Source organism: Nilaparvata lugens, chromosome 3, assembly GCF_014356525.2.
Source record: "Nilaparvata lugens isolate BPH chromosome 3, ASM1435652v1, whole genome shotgun sequence".
In the NCBI taxonomy this organism is placed as follows: domain Eukaryota; kingdom Metazoa; phylum Arthropoda; class Insecta; order Hemiptera; family Delphacidae; genus Nilaparvata; species Nilaparvata lugens.
The window spans coordinates 54,346,207-54,373,322 of record NC_052506.1 but is presented as its reverse complement, the minus strand read 5'-3'; the positions used below and the strand labels follow the sequence as shown (position 1 = coordinate 54,373,322).

At 37.0% G+C, this 27,116-nt stretch overlaps 1 protein-coding gene and 1 long non-coding RNA gene across 3 annotated transcripts; both read right to left on the bottom strand.

Annotated features, from left to right (window-relative positions):
* Nucleotides 1–249: 249 nt before the first annotated feature.
* LOC111056169 lies at nucleotides 250–26,550 on the bottom strand. Of its 2 annotated transcripts, XM_039424036.1 has the most exons (4): nucleotides 26,329–26,550; nucleotides 25,388–25,572; nucleotides 7,946–8,130; nucleotides 250–6,704 (listed from the first exon to the last, which is right to left on the bottom strand). In XM_039424036.1, the coding sequence occupies exons 2-4, from the start codon at nucleotides 25,559–25,561 to the stop codon at nucleotides 5,594–5,596; spliced, it is 1,470 nt and encodes a 489-aa protein (XP_039279970.1). In that variant the 5' UTR covers nucleotides 25,562–25,572; nucleotides 26,329–26,550; the 3' UTR covers nucleotides 250–5,593. The 2 variants fall into 2 exon arrangements, with proteins under 2 accessions (XP_039279970.1, XP_039279969.1); XM_039424035.1 differs by lacking the exons at nucleotides 25,388–25,572; nucleotides 26,329–26,550 and adding an exon at nucleotides 14,689–14,897.
* LOC111045772 lies at nucleotides 16,392–18,701 on the bottom strand. Its single transcript, XR_005570802.1, has 3 exons — nucleotides 18,343–18,701; nucleotides 17,778–17,853; nucleotides 16,392–16,520 (listed from the first exon to the last, which is right to left on the bottom strand). It is a non-coding gene; the product is annotated as an uncharacterized LOC111045772 (long non-coding RNA).
* Nucleotides 26,551–27,116: the final 566 nt, after the last annotated feature.

Below are 27,116 nucleotides of genomic sequence, written 5' to 3'. Positions count from 1 at the left end.
GGTAGGTAAATTGAAATATTTTCAAGTCGTGACAAAGTTTTTGTTGTCAAATATGGTTTTATGATTGTTGGAAAGAAGTCTAGTTGCTGGTAGTCACCCTAGATGTGAATAGTTCGGTTCAGTGGTTCAGAGGCCACCTAAATCGGTCCATTCATCTCGTCTTATCTGATCTCTACAATAAGCCACGCAAGGCATCATAATCAGCCAACAGTTGAACTCACTCGGGCATAGGAGATGTATACTCATAAATTTAATCAATCAAATCGATTTTATTTTCAACTAAACAGCGATTACATTAAATTTCATTCATTCATTCATTATACAAAAATAATTGCCAGATTTCATTACATTTTCTGAGCATCACTTTTTAAAGTGGGTACAGGATATAGGCCTAAAGTGGCATGACAACGGAATTCATGTTGGAAAAGTTAAGAGCAATTCAATTAGTAGACAATACTATTAAAGCGATTAAATTCGTGTGGTAACTATTTTAGCAGGATCAGTTTTAAAACGCAATTCCCTATGGTGATATTCACTTCATGCTTCAACAATTTCAGCATTGTTGTTATTTATAAGAAATGTTGACAGTTCGAAGTGAATTTCACTTCAGTAAATAGAATTACGGCTCCAACAATTGTTTACAATAGATAAAAATAATTAATTACAACTTGGCAGGAAAGAGGTACTATTGTTGTTATTATATCAATGTGATACATCATATTTATACAGCCTAAAGCTAAAGATAAGAAATACTGAACATGGAAAATTTCTTTTATCATTTCTTGAAATTTCCAATGAAAAGCTTCAAGTGTTGGCCATAGAATAATCATACCTTATCTGACAACATCGGATTACAATGAAAAGTAATATTTAACAATAGAATATTTTTGAAATAATTAATAGTGGATTGCTTAAGTTTGACTCATAGTCAAAGATTATAATAAAGACTATAATAATAAACATTATAAATAACTATTTTTTATAAACTTATGAGAATGATAGTGAAGTACAACCTTTCAAAATTACGTATAACGTACATTTCCAAACAATCTTATTAAAGGATGATTTATTTGAAAATATACATATTTGAGGGCACCAGGAACTAAATCCCATTATTGCCCTGATAACACTCACTGAGCAGTACAATTCAAAAAACAATACATTATACCAGTATATTGTTGGTGTTCTCTCTTCATCAACTAATGTACTTGTTAACAAAATAAAAATGGATTATTCAGTAAATTTTTCAAAGATTACAAACATAAAAAATTCATTTCTGTCAACTATATATTTTTGATAGACTCAAAATTCATTATACTACAAAAATATAGATAATAATTTTTTACTGAATTGACACCTGTATTTTTAGAACTACATAATTTATAATTGCACACATTTAGCATTAGTGGGAAGACATAATGAAGGCTACATCAATATTGCGAATGAATAGTAGAAGACATTTATGATAATTCAATAAATTGTCACACTAATTATTGTTATAAAGCACATTAGGTTGCTTATCACATCGAAGTTTTAGGTTAGCATCAGTCTAGAGTCTAGTGCAATCGATAATTACGATTTGCAACATTTAACAACGCATTATAGGCCTACAACATTCCCTTGGATCAAACATTCATTTACAACAGCTAAATTACATGTTGTAGCACAGAAGTATGGACAACCTTTAGATTTTCATTTTTTTTTTAAATGACAGTCAATAGAGAACTTGAAATGCTTATACAATTTACCTTGAGAGATGTAGAGGTGAGTTAAAAATAACCTGTAGTTGTAATTAGGGTTCCACTAAACGCCATAGAAAGTAATTCAACATGTAACAGGATAATTATAATACAACTGCCGCTTAGTGCAAATTAAAACTTGAAACCCTTCTCTTAGAAAGATCTCAAACATACATCCATTTCAGCATGAACTGATTTCCAATACTTCTGTGACTACGGGTATATTTACTTTACAGGAGACAATGAAGAATACATACAAAAATACCTTTCTAGTATACATCAAGCTGTATTTTCAAGAAAAAATAATTTATTATAATTGCGTACCGGTGCGCAAATTCATCTATTTTTCCTACAGTCAGTCGAACATAGTTCATTCGCAGTGCAGTATTGAATAATGGGAAATACTATCAAGTTACCGCGAAAAAATGTAAAGATTAATCAATCAATCATCACAATATTAGTTGATGCAATAAAAACCTTAACATTGTATTAAAAACAATCTTAAATCCTTTCCCAGACAATCCAATTGTAACTATAATGGAAGTTAACAGTTGGTTTCCTCAAGGTAGATCCTCTATTTTTTTTAAACTTAAATCGAAGAAAAAGACTGTTTATAAGATATACTACACTGTTATTTGTTGTTTTTGTTTTTCTCAAACACTATGAATCCTTTACAATATTGCTCTCAATTTTTAAAGCACGCCCTCCTTGTAAAATATTGAACAATTGAGCCAAACTGGGTGGAAAGGTATTCCTTCAAAAAATAATAAAAAAATATGAAATTGCCGTATATTTGCAGCAGTTTCGAATTTGGTTGAGCAGCAATTTATTTCAAGTCGGGTGGCTTAAATAATTATAATTTATCAATGAAGCTCTCTCACGTTTTTATCAATATTTTCCTACTCGCAATAACAGCATTACCAAATAGAATAGGAACATAGAATATTCAAATACGAATGTATTCAATGTAATCGATCATGAATAATGTAAATCAACCAAAAACGTACATAGTTCTTCTGAGTGGGGGATTGCTGAATCTGATCAAAACTAGCATTGTCAAAGTGAAGAGCTTAATTTTTATCCTATCAGTTCACAAAACTAAAGATCATATTAGTGTGCTTTCATTAGTTATGACGTTGCGAGTTCAATGTGATTTTTTGAGAAATTAGGGAACCAAAATAATTGCACTGAGTATTAGTGTGTTCTCCTAACTGTGATTCTATTATGGTGGTAATTTTTATGACAAGTCATTGCGAATCATGAAGAGTTGGCTACAGAAGAACGGAGGCAGTAACCTGGGTATATAGACTAATGTTTTGTAAGATTTATATATATTTTTTCATTATTAGGTTTTCATAGTTATCTGTCTATTATACCATAAATATCGTAGGATCTAATAATCATTGAATTGAATTGATTATGGAAATAGATGAGCTTTCAATTTACCGCGCATCGCAGTCTTATGTTTGCGTTCGAGATCAAGACATAATTTCTATCTGAGCTTCTTTCCATTCTTTTACCTCTTCCAAACCGACCATTATTTTTATGAAATTCGCTAAATGAAAAAGCCTAGTAAATTGGATAAAGTTATCCAATTTTAATGAGGAACATTCATCAAGCATATAAAATCAGCAATTTACATTTTTTACAATTTCTCAATTTATGGCTTTTAAAATCTGACAATAATAGTTTTTTATATCAGTAAAATTGGAGGTTTATTATTGTCAGTTATTGTACGAGTGGATCGATAATAATTGTAAAATGTGGTTATTGTAAGTAGAAGACATTCACAAGATAATCTCCATCGTACATTTATCAAGTTAATATAATTTTATGTGCAGTGCATTTACGTGAATAGTGATCTACACTGCAATTTTCGGTCTCGGCTGAAGTGTAACAGTCGTGAAGGCTATTGACGGATAAAATATTCATTACTTAAAGTGGCGCAGAGAAGCAAGACATTTTGAATGTTACAGTTCGAAGCTCTGTAGAGACGATATATTCTCGAAAATAACATCATTTAGTAATCAAGGGCCATTGGACTGGTTCGGAAAGTGCAATAACGGTGAGAACATTTTATAAAGAATAGTAATAAAACTGCCGCAAGAAGAATATTTTGACGGCATTATCACATTAGACGCCATGAACATGAGGGGAAATCTTGGGTAAGGTGTACAATATACGTCCTGAAAATTACATCAACTAAAGGGAAACATTTAAAACAAAATCACTGCTATTCCCAAGATTTTCAACACAGTCCAGAGTTTTGATAACAGCCACAACATACTGCAAACGCCGAATGAGACCACATCTTTCTGTGGTCATCTAAGACTGGCTACTAATGGTAGAACATGCATGCCATGCAGTCTTTTTACATTGTTGAGTCATCACAGCTGTGATCACCGCGAAAATTTTCGAGGATAGGTTTTTGTATCTCAAATTTTTGTTTATTTTTTCTTCGCTGTTCTATTTGAGGTTGAACTATTTTTCTATCATTATAATTTGTAATTTCCCAGTGGTTTATTTATTTTTATTGATTGTTCAAGTTATGTTAGAAGCAACTCGCTGATAATAAAATGATTTGTGTATGTGTTTATGTAAACATGACATGCAGGCTTATCATGAATCAGGCTTATCATGTGTTTATGTAAACATGACATGCAGGCTTATCATGAATGTTCTACCCGTGAGAGAAACTAAAGAGACAATGAACATTTCAATTCATGTTTGATTCTTTGTTTGATTCATGTACGTATATGTATTTATGAGTGTGGAATAAATAATTTAATTGTATGATAATTTTTATCAATCTATCCGGCGCTACAGTCCATCATGAACTTTGGCCTCTATCACCAAGCCTCTCATCCACCTATCCTCCACCCTAGCTTTCCATCTTATCTTACCCATAGTGTCTCATGATACGCAGTTCCTCCGTCACCTTTCTCCTGATGCCGTCTTCTTTTTGAAAACTTGTAGGATCATAAATTGCATAATTAATACAAGTCATTTTATTAGTCACCTATCCATTATGAATTTATTAGAGAAATTACATAATTTCAAAATTATCAGTTTTCTTGCACGACCCGTAACAGCCTGTGAACGCCGAATGTGAGCACATCTTTAAAAGATAAGAGGTACTTTTGGACATCTTGACTGTAAGAACATAAATTACATAATGAATTCATGCCATTCCATTGGTATTCAACTGGTTTTATGATTTTTTGTGGTATTATTTCACTTTTCAATAATTATTATAAACACTATTACAAAATTTCTCGTTTTCCTGCGCCACCCTGTTTATGTTTCAGTCACGAGTAGAAGTTCGGTCCTCATAAGACCGATGCCAATTCAAACTTTTCCTCGTAACTGAACCAAAAATCTTAAATTTGTATATAGGTCTAATGAGTACCGAACTTTTTCTAGTGACTGAACCATCTTTAGGCTTAGATGGGGCATTATCGTAACGAACTCCTCATTAATAAAACGCCATACGAAATATTCTTGTTACTGATCTATAAATTGACCTAACTGACGTTTGCAGTTGTAAACCTACTTTGATTCACTGAAATCTCACATCAAAAAGGAATGATCAAAGTATTGACAGCTATCCTTGTGAAAGGTAGACACGTGACTAGAAGCGTGCCAACTGCATAGCAAGTGTCCATAACATGCTACAGTGGAATTCACTTCATACTGCCAGCATTCATTATATGTTATTATAATGAATGCTTACCGTACGTTTCAACCAACGATGACAGCTAACAGAATCTCACTTTAGAGAGAAGAGCATCTCAGTATATTAAAAATCACAGTGTCCCTTTCGACCAACGCTGACAGTAGGAAGTGATGTTACTTTAGAGAAAAGAGCATCCCAATATAAGGAAGAGTACAGTGATGGGAAAGACGGCGTAGACGGCGGTGCGCGGGTGACAGGTGGAGTGGAGGAAGGTGATATCGTCAGCCTCGTGTTCGATTCCGTCCCTGGTTGGCACTTCTACGACCACCGTCTCATCCGAAAACAGCGCAATCGGAAAGGTGCATTCAGTGGTGTTGATGCACCCCTTCGAATAGTTGCCGAACTGGAACGTGGGCTTGTGGATGTCGAATATGGCGTGGATGTCATTCATGACATGGTCGTTATCGCTGTAGAATATGTAGTAGTAGTAGCCATCGGCGTCAACCTCGTGTGTGGTTTGCATCGAGTAATGGCTGGACTCGAGGTACTTGACGCTCGTGCAGAGGTGTGACGGCGGAAAGCCCTTTGTCAACAGTATGTGGCGGTCGTAGCATGTCAACAAGCTGTTCTCGAAACTAGACACCGATGAGTCATTGTCTTTCTCGGTGTGGTTCCTCGCATTGCCGCCATGCACCATGCCCCCGTCCAGCTTGTGAGTGGGCACTCCGTTCGCTCGTCTTCGTCTCCTCGTCAACACCCCTTTCACCCCACCATCCTCACCAGACAACTTCCTCTGCAATCGTTTGATTCTATTCAAATTTGATTCATCCCCATCCAATCGTTCAAGTTCCAGAAGTTGTTTTTCGTTCCTTCTATGCATTCTGCTATGTCTGAGATGCCTCTGCAGTTTAATACCTTCACCGAATTCTTCCTTCCCAGCGAAAGGTGGTGTTAGAGTGGCAGAGATCGGTTCTTTCTCCTTCACCAGAGTAGGAGACATGGGTTGTTCCTCCTTCATCGCATGATCGTCGTTTCTAACAACCTCTCCTTCATTGTCACCAACATCGGCATCACTTTCTCCCTCATAGTAATCGTCGTCAAGATGATCTTTGTCGTCTACTTCTTCATTGGCTGGCAGTATCTCCTGTACTGTTTCGAATAATACCCTTACCTTGTCAGCTCCCTGAGCCATATGGGTGGTTGGAAGGCCTTGACGATTGGGCTCGTCTAGTCCACATGTCCTCAAGTTCTTTTCTCCTTCAACGACTAGGATCCGAGATCCATCGTACCTTCAAGTATAGAGCATTAAATTAATTTCAATTGCTTTAAACAAATGATTGATTTGATAAATTCAAAAGTAAAAGAGGTATATCAACTAATAGTTAGTTTTCTAATATGTACGCTCCAAGTCCCATGCTTAACTAAACAGATTAGTGAATAATTTCGCAACTTATTTTCCTCTAATCCAGCATTATCAGCTTCAGCTGAGTATTAACTGTTATTATGAATTGTGCAGTTCGTATTAAACACGTATTACGATTAAGTAGATATTCCAATAGTACTTTTATTATTTTGTTAGAAAAATATAAAAAGTATCAAGATGGTAATTCTAATATTAACCTACTATTAACACTAAGGGGAGTAACAAATTGAAGTTTCCTACTATCCATCTGTAATTTAATGATTTGGAAATTTTAAAAAATGAGATCATAATCTCGATATGAAATAGTTATTAATAGCTGAATACTATGTAATGTGAATTTCAACACTTGAAGAGAATGAATGAATAAAGACCTTGTGAGACCGACTTCGGTGCTATCAAGCATATCCAGGACAAACAGAGTTCGCTTAGGAGGTGGTGGTACCGCGCACTACCGCTTGCTGATAGATTCTTCTTAGCGCGCGGAGCGGATGCAAAGCGAGCCGGTCTGATTTGGTCATATTATGAATATACGGAAAGATATTTTCATAACAAGCGCATGCGTACAGCTGCGACATTCAAAGTACAGTGCTGTACTTCTTCTCCGGCTTCTCCCACTACTCGAGAGTACCGCTGCCGGCGCGACCTGGATGTGACATGGCTTACTAAAAACGTCCGCTAGCAGGCTTCCGCCAGCGGTACTGGCGGTAGTCGATCTGACAAGGTCTTGAGGTTATGTTTATTATTTAGATGCAATGCAAGTAGATTGACGAGTATTAAATAAATTGCAATATATGAATCGTTTATTTCGTTCAATAAATGAATAGTTTATTTAGTTGAGTGAATAAATAGTTTATTTCGTGCAATAAATAACGTTGATAAAATTTCATTTATATCGATCAAGTGTTACTAATCAGTTTTGATCTCAACAAAATACAATATTCAGGTAAGACAGACTGAAATGAAGAACATCAAACATTTTGTCTATAAAGACATTTTATCATGGCAATAATAAAAGAAAGGAAGGCATAACGAACCTAGAGCATTTTATCATGGTAAAACAATAAATTTTATTGCGGCAATAAGAAAAGAAAGGAAAGCATAACAAACCTGGAGCATACAGAAAGGTGAACTGTAGATCCACGTGGCAAGAAGAATCCCCAATACTCCAAGGTGTCATCTGGTAGAGACATGCTCTTCTTCAATCTTATATGCTTCCTATTAGTTGTCGATATTTCTGGTTCACCACTTACTTGGAATGCACTGAAGGAGGAGTTCATCTTCAGTGAATGTGCCTGTAAATTGAGCATAAAGTATACATGCAACTCATTTAAGAAACGTTAGTTGATAGTTTACAGTCAACAAACGATTGATCATTATTTTTTTAAGATTTGGCAGAGTTGGATGGAAGTCGGATCTCCTGAGCAAACCCTTATAAACAAAATCATATTTTCTCTATTGAAAACTTTGTTCAAGTAAGACTAAGTAATAATTTTTCAAGTAAATAAGATAAAGATTACCGTTCTAAAAATTGGTCATACGAATAGGGCAAGAATAGATCATGATGCCATGTTGAGACATACAAAGCTGCGTTTGAGGGTTTTTGATTAGGGATTGAATATTATCGTCATCCCAACCATCTTCACAGTTCATAATTAAAGACTAATTCCTCTTCCGTCAACCCAACGGATGACAGTAGAAATTTATAGTGCATCATGGCCGTAAGCAATAGGCTATGTTCCAATATTGCAATCTAGTACCTACAAAATACGTAAGCATAGTGGGAATTAGGTTTTCTGGTTACATAGATGACGAATACAAAGATAGCAGTATTGTGTAGTATCTTGAATTGATAAATGAATTATGAATAGAAAATAAAAAATGGCTGGTAAGGATTAGTAAAGTTTTTTGTCAGAAAATACTTCATTTAATCAGTCTTGCAACTTTTGGTGCAAATAATGTACTTATTAATCTATTTTTCCCATCTCATATCAACATTCTAATATTAAAAAGATGAAAATTAAGTTGCGAAATCCACAATCTTCTTGTATTAGTCTACTTTCTACAAACAGCAAAAATATCCGTAAACTATTTACAATCTGGTAGGCCTATTATTTTTCATCTATTTTGAAAAACATAATGAAAGCACAAGGATGTCATCCCATGATTATTGATTTATTTACTCATAATCAACACTAAAAAGATTATTCACAGAATCTTGGCAATTCATACAATTAGATAATAAGAATTAATAGAGAATAATTTCAAATGTAGTTGAGGGAAAAGTAAAAAATAAGGCAAACACATTGAACATCTGGAGAATTATATTTGGTTTCCTATTAAACATCATTTTCCTCACTACATAATTTTAAGATTAGTTTGATCTATTCACTGATCCATGAGACTAGTGAGTAGTGATAATGTTTCTTAATTTAGAACTTTAGCCTTGTTTTTATTTACTTGCTTTATTGTTTCAAATTTGCTGTCGTAAAAATTATTTAAGTCTATGATGTTGGCGATGCATTACGATGCATTCAAGACTGCGGCCAGATGTATGTATACATTTTGTTAAGACAGAAATACATGTTTCGCATCATTACTTCAAATAGATGGCAATTAAACAAAGACCCTGAATAATCATTATTCATTATTGTTTTCCTTAACGTGTATTGTCTTAACCTTCTAGTCGTGATCCTGGGTCCCAAGCAATTTTTGTTTTAGTTATAATTTTGCTGCCGTTCGCATAACTGTCTATTGTGACCCATGTAAATTCATGTCTGTAGACACTTGAACTTGGTGTAGAGTGTTAGTGCTCTGTGACTTATTGTTTTCGTGAAATGTCGCTTTTGGGTCCCCAGGACCCAAGGGTTACGATGAACCATGACCTTCCAATTTTTTCCCTATCTTTCTAGTAGTGTTGCATGTAAGATCTATGATAGTATTCATCACTATAATTTTTGTTCAGTTTATATAAAAATATTGGGGCACCGTGCTTCACCTCTACCTCCGTAAACAAAGCCGTAGTGCTTTCGTGTGACATCAGCACAGGTATGGCTTCTACACCAATAGAAACACTAGCTGATATGGATCATCTGAAATCAACGAATTTTTATTGGTGTAGGAGCCCTACCTGTGCTGACGTTACACGAATGCACTACGGCTTTGTTTACGGAGGTAGTGGCTACGCTCGTTATTTATTTATTGATAAACAGAACACAATTCTTCAAAATGATTGGGGAAGGACTAACAGGCACAGCCCAAAACTGTTTCTTCCCCGAATTTTGATTTATAGTCTAAAAAAGTAGGTTATGTTCCATACACTTGAATTCAGGTCCAATTTTTAGTCCAAACATTTGAAAACAGAAAAGTTCTAATTTAGATTGTTTACAAACCAAATTAAATAACAAAATAACACTCACTAATCACTTAGAACTGTAAAATGATGATTAACTTTGAAAATTCTGATATACTCTAATTTAGAATGATATACCATGTCATGTCAACAAATCAGATTATTTTGATCGAGTCGATTAAATTTTTTAGATATATTTCTCGTGAGATAAGCTGATTGATTGGACAGCTGAACATAATTCTGTCTCTCTCCCACACAGGCACACGCTTCTGTTATCGACAGAACACGAAATTATTATATTTTTTCCATGGATGAATAACTATTATCCTTTTCATGTCCTTCAGCAAGTTTTCCCAAATTTCGTGAAAATCGTTAGAGCCGTTTTCGAGGTTCGTTGGACAGAAATAACACCAAAATCAACTTTTATAAGTCATTCAAAATTGAGGTGTTTTCTGAATCTTTGGAAAAACTACTGGATGCTAAATTCTGGCCTTCTGGAGCTCTTGTGCGCCGATTCATACCACATAGAAATCGTGTTAATTCCCGTAATTTTTTTAGGAAAACGAGCCTCAACCATTACTTAGGCATGCAAACAAAAATATTCAAAAGAATATAGATTTGATTGTGGGTCACTGGAATGCCCAGAGCGTGCGTAACAAACAAGGCTTGCTTTCATTGTTTGTAGAAAATGAAAACTTGACATATTGTGTTTAAATGAACACTTTTTGACTTCTTCTGAGATTGACTTCTACACGAAGATATCTGACCTTGTACTTGCTACAGTTTTTTGTAGATCATCGACGAGATGTGGGGGCTCTGCCCTATATGTTCGAAGTGACCTTGACTATAATGTTATCGATGTAACTGTCTTTTGTTATGAACTTAACCTTGAAGTGACTGAATGTCTTGTTATTATTGTTTCTATGCATCACTCTCCTAGTGGGAATTTTGTGCATTTCTGTGAACTTTTTGAACGTTTATTAATTTTTTTGACCAAGCATTATGATTTTGAGATATTAATTGCGGGTGATTGTAATGTTGATTTTATCAGTGATGCTCCAAGAACTAACTAGAGCTGTTATTGAAATTTTGAAATGTTATGGACTCTATACTACCTCCACTGAGCCTACTAGAGGTTTGGCCTTCCTTGACAACGTTGCAGTTGGCCTTCAACCTGAAAATTGCAGCACAAAGGTAATTGAGCTTCATGGGGATAACCATTCTGCTTTGACGACTTCTTGCATTATCCCAGCTATAATCGAGTTATGTGCCACACCCTCTTCTACTTGGCATGCTGACTATATATTTCGAGTAAGGCCTGTGCACGAATCTGCACTTGAAGACTTCAAAGATGTATTGGTCAGTGTGTCATGGAATGATGTTTTTCTTTCTTCGGGAGGTGCTAGATTATTTGCAGCTTTCTTTGACTTTTTCCATGACAAATTTAATTTTTTCTTTCCTGAAATTGTCAAGCCTCGCCGCCTTCATGCACTCAAGAGGAGACCTAGACATCTGGATTTTCCGGAGACCTAGACATCTGGATGGTTACAAGGAGTGGTACACTGATGATCTGGCCAGACTTAGGGGAATCTTGCTCGCCCTCAAGAACAGATGTGAAGATAGTGACGCCGACAACTTGGCTAGGTATAGAAGTTTTAAACAATTTTACAAGAGGAGGATCGAGCTGGCTAAGAGGTTGGCTACCGAGCAACGAATTGAGGATGCACCTAATCAATGCAAGCCTGCCTGGGACGAGATCAATACCAACAGATCCATGCCACGTAAAAGTATTGTCTTTGCAAGCCCAGATGACTTCAATGGGTTTTTTGTGAGTTAGGTTCAGGACAAAGTGGGAGCCCTGCCTGATGCTGCCATTGCTTTGTTGGAGGGAAGAGTCCAGCCGGGCCATGAGCATCTCTCCTTTTTCCGCCCCACCACACCAGCTGCCTTGAGGAAAATGATACGTTCCTTTTAACCCTCTAAAAGGCCAGATGTGTTTGGCATGCCTGTGAGCATGCTTCGTGAGGTTGTGGATGCCGTTGCAGTTCCTCTCTCTGCATCTGTCAACGAGTGCTTGAGGTCTGGAAAATTTCCTGATTTCTTGAAAACTTCAAGGACTGTCCCGGTCTTCAAGAAGGGTGATCGTGAAAGCCTTCGTAGCTTCAGGCCCATCTCCATTACCCCTGTCTTCGGCAAGGTGATCGAGGCAGTGATCAAGCCACAGCAGGAGACTTTCTTTGAGGAGAATGGCCTGTTCTCTAGCATGCAATTTGGCTTTCGAGATGGGAGATCGACAGTGGGTGCAGTTGACCATGTAGCTGAGCGGTTTGATGCTGCCTTCGAGGATGGTGAGTCTCTTGCTCTTGCTCTTTGTGATCTGAGTCGAGCCTTTGACTGCGATGGCATTCTTCTTAGAAAGCTGAGCTTTTATGGTCTAAGAGACTCTGCCCTTTCCATCTTGGGCTCTTACCTTTCTGGAAGGACTCAGCTTGTCTCCCTCAGTGGTGGGGACTCTCGTACACTTCCGGTGACTTTTGGTGTTCCTCAGGGATCGGTGTTGGGGCCGACTTTGTTCCTTGTCATGGAAAATGACCTCGACGACCACGGTTCTTCTCTGATGTTTGCGGATGATGCATCTCTACTGTCATCGGGTGCTGAGCTTGAGCGGGTTCTGGAGGCATCTGCGGAGCATCTTTGATCTGCCACTTCATGGTTCCTGGCTAATCGATTCCAGCTGAATGAGGACAAGACCCAAAGGATCATCTGCAGCTTGTCACGTGAACTGTGTGACCCTCAGAATCCAGTAAAGCTGCTGGGTTTTGTCTTGGACAGCAAACTCAGCTGGAACAGTCATATACAGCAGGTGACCAGTCGACTCTCCCGCATTTGCTTTCTGCTGCTCAAGATTAGGGGCCTGGTGACTTAGAAGTACCTGATAATGATATATCACGCGCTCTTCCATTCCCACATTACCTATGGCTTGCTTCTGTGGGGTCATCCAGCGGGGGCTGCTGATGTCCTGAGACTGCAAAAGAGGGCTGTAAGAATTACAACAGGCAGCGATCATCTTGCCCACTGCAAGCCCTTCTTTGCTTGCCTTGGTGTGCTGACGGTCTTCAGCCATTACATCCTCCTGGGCTTGGTGTATGTCAAGAGGATACAGCATACTCTGGCTGTCCGAAGTGACAACCAAAACACCAGACACCGCGAGCTGCTGGATGTCCCCAGGAGACGTCTCTACCGTTCACAGGCCAGCTATAGAGTTTCTGCACTGAAATTCTTCAACAAGCTGCCTCCTGGTGTGAAGCAGTTGGATGAGGCCGCCTTCAAGAGAGCCGTCAGGGAGCTGCTTTGTGATAAAGCATATTATAGCGTGAATCAATTTATGAGTGATGATCTGAACTTTTTTTAAAAAGTGGTCACTGTTTTATCTGCCATCTGAATAGTTTTTGTGTTATTGTGTATATTGAAATCGAACTCTTTGACGCCATCGATCCCACAAGTGTGGGTAATGGATGAAGCAGAAGGTATTAAAGGTATCAAATAACCAAATATAAAAATATATACAGAAATTGCTCGCTTAATATAATAGGATAGTAATCAAACGTTACATTTCACTACCTACTACTATTAATTATTTATTTATATTTTTTTATTTCACTACTTTTTATTTTTATAATTATAATAAAGATCAATTTCTGCTATGCATAAGTGCTCGTTATGTTCATTGATAACCCTTGGACATGTTAGAATCATAGAATAACAGTTATCTTAAAATATACTAATGAAATTTTCAATATGTTAGAAGTGGGTCCCCGGGACCCAGGGTCACGACTAACGTCAGAAAAAAATAGAGTCACGACTAGAAGGTTAAATTAATGGTGCTATGCAAGTATAGTATACAGTATCCAGCAATATACTATCCTTGAGTTCTACATGCTTTATTTTGAATATTATAAAGTTTAAATTTTATGCTCAGCATATTTTATTTTTATTAGTATTATTAGTTCATTCAATGGTATTGAACAATTTTGTTTGCACTATCAATTTGGTTTGCACTCTCTTTATATCTATACTAAATGTTATGAAGACGTGAGAAAATGCGATATCAATTTGAAAGCTTGTTTTACAAAACCATTACTTATTTCAAGTTGAATAAAGTAAACCTATTCAAACACAACATTCAAGGTAATATATGATACAGCTTTTTCTGAAATCATAATTAAAAATGATAAAATATTGATATTTATATTAAATCCTATAGATATCAGTGAATGGTTCAAAACAATCAATCAGGACACTTGTAAAGAATTAATGTATGCTTATTGATAGTCCATCTTTGAAAAAATATAGACTAATTTTAAAATGTTTAAAAATGAATATATCATTGAAGCTTGTTACTTTACTTTGTTTGCCTTCACGATAGTAGCCTATAGTGACTGAAGAAACGATTAATAAACTTTTGAAGAAGTAGAGTTAGGCTATTTATATGTATACACACCTGGCAAAAAATGGATGAAATGCCATTGACAATTTCCATGACATCGGATTCAGCCACTGCATATGTTACATCGGCATAGACACTGTGCCTCAGGTAGAGTGGAAGGATCACTAATATAGTGGGAAGAACGGCAGTCAGGAAGCAGAAACATATCACTCGGCGAGCTCCATGCATTTTTCCCAAGCCTTTTAAAAAAGTCAAATCAATTTTATGAGTAAATGGGCAAAACATTAGTAGGATAGAACTGTTTGAATACCGTACCGTACTATAGTATTTTCTTTGAAACGTATTGTTGTTGACGGGCAATTCTATTAGAATAAGACAGATTTCGCTTTGTAAAATGATGTTGTGAGTCTGTAAAAAATATTAATAACAGGTTATGATATTTATTTTGTACGAGTAAAATTGGCAATAGATAATAATTTAAAAGGAGAGTAATTAATAGGCATAGGCTAATTCAAGTGAGATTACTCAAATAAATGGACCCTGATTAAATACCTCAAAATAAGTTAATGTTGGAATATTCTATTCAGGTCACCTACTGAGAACATACCAAGTGCGTCGCGGTGTAGATTTTGGATTTTTGTTTAATAATCATTATATATTATAGGACTATATTTTTTGGCGTCATCAAAGAGACCACTGCACTAGTCTTCATTGAATGAAAATAATACCATTTTCCCTAAAAATATATTTTGGCTGCTTTTAAATTGTATAAAAATGAAAGAAAAACTGATTTACTTTTGACATTTTAAAAGAACCAAAATGAGTTTAGAAATAGAGCCAACATTACATTTTCTAAACCAAATTTTTATAAAAACATTTTGAGAGACTAGTTTCTGTTGTTGCACCATTTCTCTCAAGTTGTTACTCATTTCAAGTAACTGGTTTGTTATTTTATTCGAAATTGACTATATCATTTTTTATAATGAAATCAGTGCTGTAGACTATTTCAAATTATTATCATTTATTTCCAATGACCAGGCATTCCTGGATAGATCGATCACGTCTTCAGTTATAGGATGGTCATAGTTGACTAGACCCAACTATAGGCCCGCCACAACGTAGACCCACGCTAATCCATGAAAAGCAACCCACGCCGTGGGATGTTTTGTAAACCAATGCTAAGCCTCTCCAGACATCTGTGTAATACATGCAATGAATAATCCACTTGTCAGCTGATTGATTATGAATAATTCTATAGCAATGGTTTACAAAACATCCCGCGGCGTAGGTTGCTTTTCGTGGATTAGCGTGGGTCTACTTTGCGGCGGGCCATATGAGCGTATATAATAGAGGTACTGTAAGATATAGGCCATACGAAAAACCAAACATGGTGTATTTCAAATCGAAAATTGGTGGATTGTTTGTTTTTTTTATTAAATTCCAATTTTACAAAGATTAACATCAACATTTTTAGGTGCTCTTAGAAGTTATAGGAAGGAGAATTAATCAGCCTGCAAATATAAAAATACCTCTTGAGGAGAAAATACTTTTTACAGTTTGGATGTTGAGCAAACCAGAGACATTCTTAGCTGCTGATGACAGATATAATTTTTCTAAAGTACTGCTTATAGAACATTCTATGAGATAGTGGATGTCATTGCAGCTTCAGTAGATGAACATGGTCGACACTCTTGCAGCAACAAAAGTCATCTGATGTAATTAATAATAATAGCCTTTACCAAATTCATAACTTGTGCTTGCTACATAAGAACTTCCTTTAATACAAGATTATCACCGGGTTGCACAACGGTCTGTTAACTTTTAATCCCAAATAAATTTCACTTTTGTTGCATCATTAGTCCACACATGACCCTCTGTGGTGACTTCTGTAACATAAAGAAAACAATGATATTAAAACATCATTAAGTAGTGAACATGAGGTAGGTCTACTAAGCATTATGTTATAATTACAAGTAGTGCAGTCTATATACAGTGGTGCTTGCAAAATACATTGTAGTTCTTAATTTTCAATATGTTATAAATCACTCTCAAACAGGCTGTATCAGTGCCACTTATTTGAAGTTGTCTTTTGAAGGAAACTTCGAGCTTGGCTACAAAATCTTACAGAAGCTTGATTAAATTACACCGGAAGAGTAGCTCAAATTATGTTATAATCACATATAACTTAGAAGAAACGCGTCTATAGTGAGGTCATGTTATATTGGCAGTAGAGTAATATAGAAGAACAACGTTGCCGATTCTCTGCCTTTTATAGCTGATACCAGTATATCTTATGTAATTGTTCATTCTTCTTTAGAACAATCAATTTATTGTACTCATCAAGTGAATTTACTTTTCAATAAATAATACACTTGCATAATTAGATTGAAAATTTTGTTAATAATTAACAATTATTGATCATATTTCAACATTGTAAAAAATCTGGCAAAAGGATAGCAGCACCAATGTTAATCAAATACTGACTATCCTAGGAAAAATTAAAGATTACAAATTTTCCTAAACATTTTATTCGTCTCACAGTTTTAGAGATTTCTCTATACTGTAAGTCTTCTATGTTTTTCTCTGTATCTTCTTTAGTATTGACGAAAAGACAGACTTCTTTCAATTGTGGAGTAGCTTGGTTTAAGTTTTCAAAATGCAATGGGTTTAAAGCTGCATATTATACACCAAAGTTTTCACAGATTCTTCTATAAAAAAGTTGTTGATTATCTTTAAAAATTTGCTGTTCTCAAACAATCTAGAGCAACAAGAGCTGTCAAAATTTTCGCTAAGAAAGCATAGTCTGCATGGACTTGTAATGAAGGAAAATTTTGTTGGCAACTTTCTCAGTGTTTACAATGTATGGAAAACAAAAATCATGTTAGATAGAGGGATTTTTACAAGTTGAGGAAGCAATTTCGCTGTAATTTTAACATATTGCCATAATTTGTTTAAAACTTTGAATGACAACTCTAATGTAAAAGCTCCAAGTTTTTAGCTTGGTGTAAATTATCACAGTATCTACAAAAAATAGCAGCAGAATATGGTAAAATTATTTATACCAATGTGACTACTATCACTAATCGTTATTACGGTATGTGATAGAAATTATATTATAAGAGGATTGTATGAAAGCGCCTTACCTGCTGCTAAACCAGCCATTCGATGTGGCCATAGTTTTGTTTCAGATTCAGATAGGACTGAAGAAGTCCAAGCTGCCTGTAAAACAAAAATCATAAAGTTTCAGTACTTGAGCTATTAAATTTAAATTAGGCCTATACCATAGAATAACAAACTTTTTAATGAAATGAAAATGAGTGAAGTTTATTAGGTTCAAGTTTATGTTTAGCCGATTAAGTATTCTGAAATTTGATAATGAAATTCTATTTATTTTTTAATAAATTATTCCATAAACAAAATACGAATAGGTATTGAGGTTAAACAGCTATAAAAATCTAAGAAGAAACAGAAGTAGCCAAAATCAAAAGTAAATATTTCAATGCTATTTAAATGGATCAATAACTTTCATGACCACACAGAATAATATTATATTATTTATTTTATTATTCACAATTTCCTTGATGAACACTAAAAAGCCTACTGTAACAGTTTTGGATACCGTAGATCACGTCATGAGCACAAATATATTTTAATATAATAGTTATACTAAACTAATAATATTGTCAAAAATGCAATTAATAAACTTACCAGCCAATAATGTATAAATTTCCTCCTTTCCAATTATTTTATAAAATATGCCTTCAAAAACAAACTCATGTTTGTATTCGTAATAATCCTCCATATTTGCATTTAGTTGTGTTGTTTACTTGACTGCAGACCGAGCAGACGACGCGAAACTTTCAACCAATAGGAGCGCTCCGATTCCGGGTGACTCGAGCTAGAACTTCGTAGCCCGTACTATTTGGTCGGGTCACGATTCCTGACCCGGGCTAGAAAAATCAAAGATGGCGACCGGGTGATGAACTGTCAAAAGCTCCCATGAAACGCGGGTCACCTAGCTCGAGTCACTCGAGTCATTGGAGCAGTGTATCCCTGAAGACGCTCATTGGCTTGCTTTGCTCTGCAATGCTTTCAATTTTATGAAAATTTTATTTTACATTGAAAAATATTAATTTCACTCAAATCGGTTCACTGATACTAATGCAGCAATTGCTCAAAATGCCGTCCTTCAACTTGATTACACAGTCTGCACCTTTCAATCATGGACCGTCGAACTGCTATAAAAGCATTTTCATCATCTTGAATGGCACCTGCTGCAGCAACCACTCTTGCCACGAGGTCTTCTTCGTTTTCTACTGGCGTGCTGTAAACAAGGTCTTTCATATGGCCCCAGAAAAAAAAATCTAAAGGGTTGAGGTCAGGTGAACGTGCGGGCCACGGTACTGGTCCACCCCGCCCAATCCACCGCTGATGATAGGTCATGTTCAGAAAGTCCATAACAACATTTCCGAAATGAGCAGGGGCACCATCATGTTGAAACCAAATATTATATCTGTTTGCAAGAGGCACATCTTCCAAAAGTTCTGGTAGTATGTCTCTTAAAAAAGTAATGTACGTGGGAGAATTCAGACGATTAGGAAGAATGTATGGTCCAATCACGCGATTACCTAAGATACCCGTCCAAACATTCAGCAAAAATCTATGCTGATAACCACGCACTTTGACCTCATGAGGATTGTCTAAGGCCCAGACGTGACTGTTGCGAGAGTTGAAGATTCCTTCTCTTGTAAAGCTGGACTCATCGGTAAATAACACATTTTCTAGAAATTTGGTTGGATAATGTCTTGCTGAGAAACCAACGGGCACAGTTTTCTCTTGGCTCATAGTCGCGTTCAACCAATGAGTGAACTTTTTGAAAGCAGAAGGGGTGAAGTCTTTCCTTGTTTAGTACACGCCACACAGAAGAAGCACTTGAATTGATTTGCTTTGCAACTGCTCTCGTACTCTTCAAAAGCAACATTTCGAACTGCTCGAGGCCTACCAGCAATTACCCTGTTCCGTTCAAATGAACCAACTTCTCTCAGCCGATTGTGAGTTCTCGTGAACACCTTGTCAGAAGGGAGACGGCGGTTTGGAAATGCAGCTGCATACATTCTTCTTGCTTCGGTTGCATTGCCAAGAGCTGCTCCATACATGAAGTGAATATCGGTGTACTCCAGCGAACTAAATTCCATTACAATAATTGAATATTTGTGTAGAAGCAACGTAAGAAAATATTGAAACTGGAAATTTAAGATAGAAATAAGACCTAGGAAATGTGAGACTAAGAAATAGGAAGCACTACATCTGGTTCTTTACTTTTAATGAAATAACAATACTTTTACAAGACAAACATTATCATCTGAAAACCATTGTAAAATCATCTGTTTGCCCATATGGAGCCATACCGAGTTTCAAAGCTTCATCTTAAATACATCTGGAATTAAAAAATTAATATTGATCTTTAAATGGTGAAAAGTGGTCATGCATGCAGTACGAAAAAAATTAATTTCTCTGTTATTCTTCGACCAATCTTGATAAATTAGGTATCATTGGAATTGTGAAAAATTTGCTAACTTTTTTGTCTCTTGTAAATTTTCTGTAAAATGGACGGTTTTCGAGATATTCGCCATCAAAAATTTAAAATGGCCGCAATTTTGAAAAATTTCAACGAAAAATTTTTTTTTATTTTTTATAGTTGAGTCTTTATAGCATAAATATTCATGCCAAATTTCAGATCAATACAACATTTCGCTCTTGAGATAAAAATTTTAAGTGAAAAAAACAAAATGGCAGCTATAAGGATAACCGCTGAGTTTTGGACACTTCAAATATGACATTTGTAGTCTCCTAGCATCCAGGTACAATACCCTAAAATTCTCGACACTACTTCTGAAACACTCTGTATAATGTTGCGCTAAACTTCGACCATTAATATAATAGACCTGGCTTGAGCGTAGTCGCTGAAGCAAACATGAATTGGGTGTGTGACGTCACATGAGAGAGCCTTCGAACTACACGCCATAATCAGCCTATGCTAAATGAGCACTTTCATAGCTTCTGAATCAGAATTTGAACTGATTTATTATTCTACTTGAAAAATTAATTATGGAAGTTAATTTATCCATTATTTATTCATATAATGCATACGTAAAGTCTATGTTTATATTGCCTAGTAAACTTATTTAAACAGATTATGTTGTATTGAAATTTATTTCAGGGCTTTATCAAGCCGTTAACAACTTTCTTCTTGAATCTATGAACAAGTATGAATAGACTTATTGAAAATTCAGGAATATTGTATGTTATGCACACAATCATAACATAATCTTGAGCCTGTTCAAGAGAATCAATAATGATAAAATTATAATTGAAACCTATCCAAGGAACCTATTATTAGCTCTTTGTAGATGGAATCTGATCAACTTGCATGCTTGTTTTTCTTTTCAAAATTCAATGCATTATAGCTCTAAATTATTAGCTTCTTCATAATACAATAATTATCCGATTAGGGTAAATTATCCAAGATTAAGTTACCTAAGAATTTCTCATTGTGAACAAAGCAGTTGTAACCTAGCTACCGTGAATGGACTCATTAAACATTATATTAATATTTTTGTATGCAAAATCAAATGATAAAATTTAGAATCTGTAAATCGGCTGCAGGCATTGAAATACCTTTTATACAAGGACAACAAGCAAATTCACGTTTGCATTCTTCATTAACATTGACTTATTGAATGATAACTTGAGCCTAATTTGAAAAGAATGTAACTTAGATAATGTCACAAAGTAAAATTGTGACGGAAAATATTGTTAATAATAATAATATTGAAGAAAGACGCTCGGCTATCAGCAATGCTAGCCGACCACGGAGATAAGGAAGGTACCGATGGCGCACCATCTTCCGCGCATCGAGACGATTTCCACCGCCTCTGGCGGCGGCACAACTCCATCCCCTCCACTTTGGGGGAGTATTTAAAGGCCGGACAAGCCCCAGACCACAGCATTCCGCTCACAACCTTCCTGCTCCTTGTACAGCGGCCCGTTGGCTGCCGTACGTCCCTGACCTCCCATCTCCCTAGGGCACAGCGGACCGTTATCTGCCGTCCCTGACCTCCCATCACCCTAGGGCACAGCGGACCGTTGTCTGCCGTCCCTGTCCTCCCATTTCCCCAGGGCACAGCGGACCGTTGTCTGCCGTCCCTGACCTCCATCACCCTAGGGCATGCGGACCGTTGTCTGCCGTCCCTGTCCTCCCATTTCCCCAGGGCACAGCGGACCGTTGTCTGCCGTCCTGACCTTCCATTCCCCCAGGGCACAGCGGACCGTTGTCTGCCGTCCCTATTCTTCCTTCTCCCCAGGGCACAGCGGACCGTTGTCTGCCATCCCTATTCTTCCTTCTCCCCAGGGCACAGCGGACCGTTGTCTGCCGTCCCTATTCTTCCTTCTCCCCAGGGCACAGCGGACCGTTGTCTGCCGTCCCTATCCTGTCTGTCCTTCCTTTTCCTACTTCACTGGAGCGGAACCGAGGCTGTAAGGCCGATACAAAATTACATCAAAGTGGTGTCATCAGAGAAGAGAGCGACCTTCACGCCGTCAGAAGCACCAGGAGGTGCTGTTCACGCCAGCTGAGGCACAAAGAAGAAGGAAGAGGAACTTCGACTTGCCTCCTTTCCCCGCCCACATTACGACTGAGCGAAGTCATCCAGGAGCAACACCTGGGTATCAATCACCCACCTCTGAGCTACTCAGGGTGTACGTGATAGATTGGCGCCCGCACTTGGGGCACGAGGCAACGAAGTAAGAATCATGAGTGAACAGGGAGAGTCTGATTCAGATGCTCAACACCAGGAGCTGACAGAGGATCAGTTGGTCGAGGACATAGACCCCGAGGTGATAGCTGACCCCAGAGTTTCCTGGATCTATAAATTGAAAAAGGAAGAAGCATTCAATCTTCTACAAGATTGGGGCATAGTGTCATCTGGAACACTTGCTGAGTTGAGAAGGTTGTTAGTAGAACAACATAAGAAGATGGCTGTACGTTTTCCCAGCCCAAGACCTGGAATAGTGAGCAGAAGCAGTGAGGAATCCGGACACTCAGCAACAGGTACTCATGCTGAAGTTGGAACCTACATTCACACAAACCCCCTTATGGACCCAGGGGCGGTATGTGACAAAGTAAGAAGCTGGAGACTGTCATTCAATGGCCAATCAGATGCTCCCAGCTTCTTAGAAAGGCTAGACGAGCTACAACAAGCTTATGGGCTCACTGGCAACCAACTACTAGTCGCGCTACCTGAATTACTAGTTGGTAAAGCTACCCTATGGATGCGTAATCGTCGTGACCAGTGGAAATCATGGGACAATTTTGTGACAGATTTCAGATCACGCTACTACCCACTTACCTATGAGGAGGACCTCGAGACTCTAATTCAGGCAAGGAAGCAAAAAGAAGGTGAATCGTTTGACGAATTTCTCGAAGATGTACTGACACTCATGAGGCGTCAAGGAGGTTTTACAGACGAGAATAAATTACAGAGAGTGTATAAGAATCTCCTCCCACGGTACAAATTGTATATTCGGGAATCAGATGTTCATAGTATCAACGAATTGGAAAAATTCGCGAGGGAGTATGAACAAATAAAAGCAGAGGAGAAACAGAATAGACAGAATTCGAGAGTTCACATGATTGAGGACACGAAAAAGATTACAAGGCTCAAGGTTGAGACAGTTATAACCCCCACTAGTAACAGACCATCTCTCACCCCCGCTTCACATGATAAAACAGAGGGTGATAGTGAAAGGATCAGAGTCACCCTTAAATGACAAAGAGACGGTTGAGGTCTCAGTGAGGCGAGTTCCAGTTTGTGTCGAGTCAAATGTTAGCATCACGGTCAACACAAAGCAGATAGTCCCACAGGATCCCAGACCAGGCCCATCTAAAAATATGGATCTGGTGCTGTGCCACCGCAACACAACACCAGGCAAGCGTAAACGGGCTGGCAAGCCACGCATAAAAGTCCAATTTCCAGATGGACGATGTAAATATGTACCTGGTGGACCGGGTGTAGATGATGCTCATAGTGAGTGGCATACACCTCTAAAGGTGATGCCTGGGAGGTTTACACCTCTTAAGGTGATGCCTAGATGGCTCACGCCTTTGAAGGTGGTGCCATAGAGGGCTCCGACCCCCCCCCCCCCCAAGTAGGAGTGGGGTGTCACAAAGTAAAATTGTGATGGAAAATATTGTTAAATAATTAATAATATTGAAAAAAGACGCTCGGCAACGCTAGCCGACCGCGGAGATAAGGAAGGTACCGATGGCGCACCAGCTTCCGCGCATCGAGACGATTTCCACCGCCTCTGGCGGCGGCACAACTCCATCCCCTCCACTTTGGGGGAGTATTTAAAGGCCGGACAAGCCCCAGACCACAGCATTCCGCTCACAACCTTCCTGCTCCTTGTACAGCGGCCGTTGGCTGCCGTACGTCCCTGACCTCCCATCTCCCTAGGGCACAGCGGACCGTTGTCTGCCGTCCTGACCTCCCATCACCCTAGGGCACAGCGGACCGTTGTCTGCCGTCCCTGTCCTCCCATTTCCCCAGGGCACAGCGGGCCGTTGTCTGCCGTCCCTGACCTCCCATCACCCTAGGGCACAGCGGACCGTTGTCTGCCGTCCCTGTCCTCCCATTTCCCCAGGGCACAGCGGACCGTTGTCTGCCGTCCCTGACCTCCCATCACCCTAGGGCACAGCAGACCGTTGTCTGCCGTCAGGTATTAAAGGTATCAAATAACCAAATATAAAAATATATACAGAAATTGCTCGCTTAATATAATAGGATAGTAATCAAACGTTACATTTCACTACCTACTACTATTAATTATTTATTTATATTTTTTATTTCACTACTTTTTATTTTTATAATTATAATAAAGATCAATTTCTGCTATGCATAAGTGCTCGTTATGTTCATTGATAACCCTTGGACATGTTAGAATCATAGAATAACAGTTATCTTAAAATATACTAATGAAATTTTCAATATGTTAGAAGTGGGTCCCCGGGACCCAGGGTCACGACTAACGTCAGAAAAAATAGAGTCACGACTAGAAGGTTAAATTAATGGTGCTATGCAAGTATAGTATACAGTATCCAGCAATATACTATCCTTGAGTTCTACATGCTTTATTTTGAATATTATAAAGTTTAAATTTTATGCTCAGCATATTTTATTTTTATTAGTATTATTAGTTCATTCAATGGTAGGCTATTGAACAATTTTGTTTGCACTATCAATTTGGTTTGCACTCTCTTTATATCTATACTAAATGTTATGAAGACGTGAGAAAATGCGATATCAATTTGAAAGCTTGTTTTACAAAACCATTACTTATTTCAAGTTGAATAAAGTAACCTATTCAAACACAACATTCAAGGTAATATATGATACAGCTTTTTCTGAAATCATAATTAAAAATGATAAAATATTGATATTTATATTAAATCCTATAGATATCAGTGAATGGTTCAAAACAATCAATCAGGACACTTGTAAAGAATTAATGTATGCTTATTGATAGTCCATCTTTGAAAAAATATAGACTAATTTTAAAATGTTTAAAAATGAATATATCATTGAAGCTTGTTACTTTACTTTGTTTGCCTTCACGATAGTAGCCTATAGTGACTGAAGAAACGATTAATAAACTTTTGAAGAAGTAGAGTTAGGCTATTTATATGTATACACACCTGGCAAAAAATGGATGAAATGCCATTGACAATTTCCATGACATCGGATTCAGCCACTGCATATGTTACATCGGCATAGACACTGTGCCTCAGGTAGAGTGGAAGGATCACTAATATAGTGGGAAGAACGGCAGTCAGGAAGCAGAAACATATCACTCGGCGAGCTCCATGCATTTTTCCCAAGCCTTTTAAAAAAGTCAAATCAATTTTATGAGTAAATGGGCAAAACATTAGTAGGATAGAACTGTTTGAATACCGTACCGTACTATAGTATTTTCTTTGAAACGTATTGTTGTTGACGGGCAATTCTATTAGAATAAGACAGATTTCGCTTTGTAAAATGATGTTGTGAGTCTGTAAAAAATATTAATAACAGGTTATGATATTTATTTTGTACGAGTAAAATTGGCAATAGATAATAATTTAAAAGGAGAGTAATTAATAGGCATAGGCTAATTCAAGTGAGATTACTCAAATAAATGGACCCTGATTAAATACCTCAAAATAAGTTAATGTTGGAATATTATTGCAAGATCTACTCACGATAAAACACTAAATACCGGCAACAATAATAATAAAGGTAATGCTGGTCTGAGCTAGGATAAACATTTTTTTATTATTTATTGGATGAAATTAAATATCTAAGATATGTAATACAGATATAAAAGTACTAAGAATAAACAATTAAATAAATCAAATATATTTTAATAGACTACAATAAAAGGAATCTCAGGGAAGTAAAAGTATTTTGAAAATACTTTTCTCACTATTTGTTAAGTGACATAATATAAGTTAGAAGGGTGAATACCATTAAGCAGTACGATTGATAAGGCTAATGACCAATCAAATTATTATAAGTTAATATTTACAAGTACATTACTTTGGAATTGAGTCACTATCTTACATAATAAATTGTCTTAGGCTATAGGTTAAGAACTTACATTGATAGAATTACTTCCAAATGTTTTTCAAGAAATTCCATTGATTGGTTTACAATTTTGCAACTTGGATGTGGAAAATCTTATTTATAATATTACTATTAAATCATACTTGCAGTAAACTTAATATTGTAATGTAATACTGCGTATTTAACCACTCATTCATAGCATCTCACATTATTTTTATTACAAAACTGTCAGTTATCAGCGGGTGCGGGTTAGAGCAGCCACAGAGAAGAGGACAGAGAATGCATCTAATGTTGCGCTAAATGGGTGACCAGCATTATCGAGTAGGTGCGGAGGGGGGTAAAACGGGTGACTAAAAGTTAGTTCCTCAATTCACTACGAGGGATCAGCGCCATCGACAGGCCTTCCCTGCTAATTTAGAAATCCCCCTCCACCAGAATAGTCTGTCGACTCCTCCCCTTCCTCCGCTTCAATGTCATTCCACATCCATAAAAAAAACAAAACAAGTCACAACAATAATAATTGTTGTTGGCAATAATCCAATATTACTAGTAGATCAGCTTGCTCTGCTCTGCTGTCTTTTAAATTTTATAAAGCGCATATGCACATATGCACACACACCATGCGTCCAAGTATGTCCAAGTGAACTATGAATGAAAATGATAAAATCAACAGCATTTTTTGCATTTCAAGTTTTCTCAACATGGTCAAATTTGATTAGTAGATTCAGCCACAAAGTTTCTTTTAAAAGGTCATGAAGATAATTCCAAAATCGATTTACGATTTTAGTTTTGCACTTTATTGCTTTACTTATAATTTTGTAT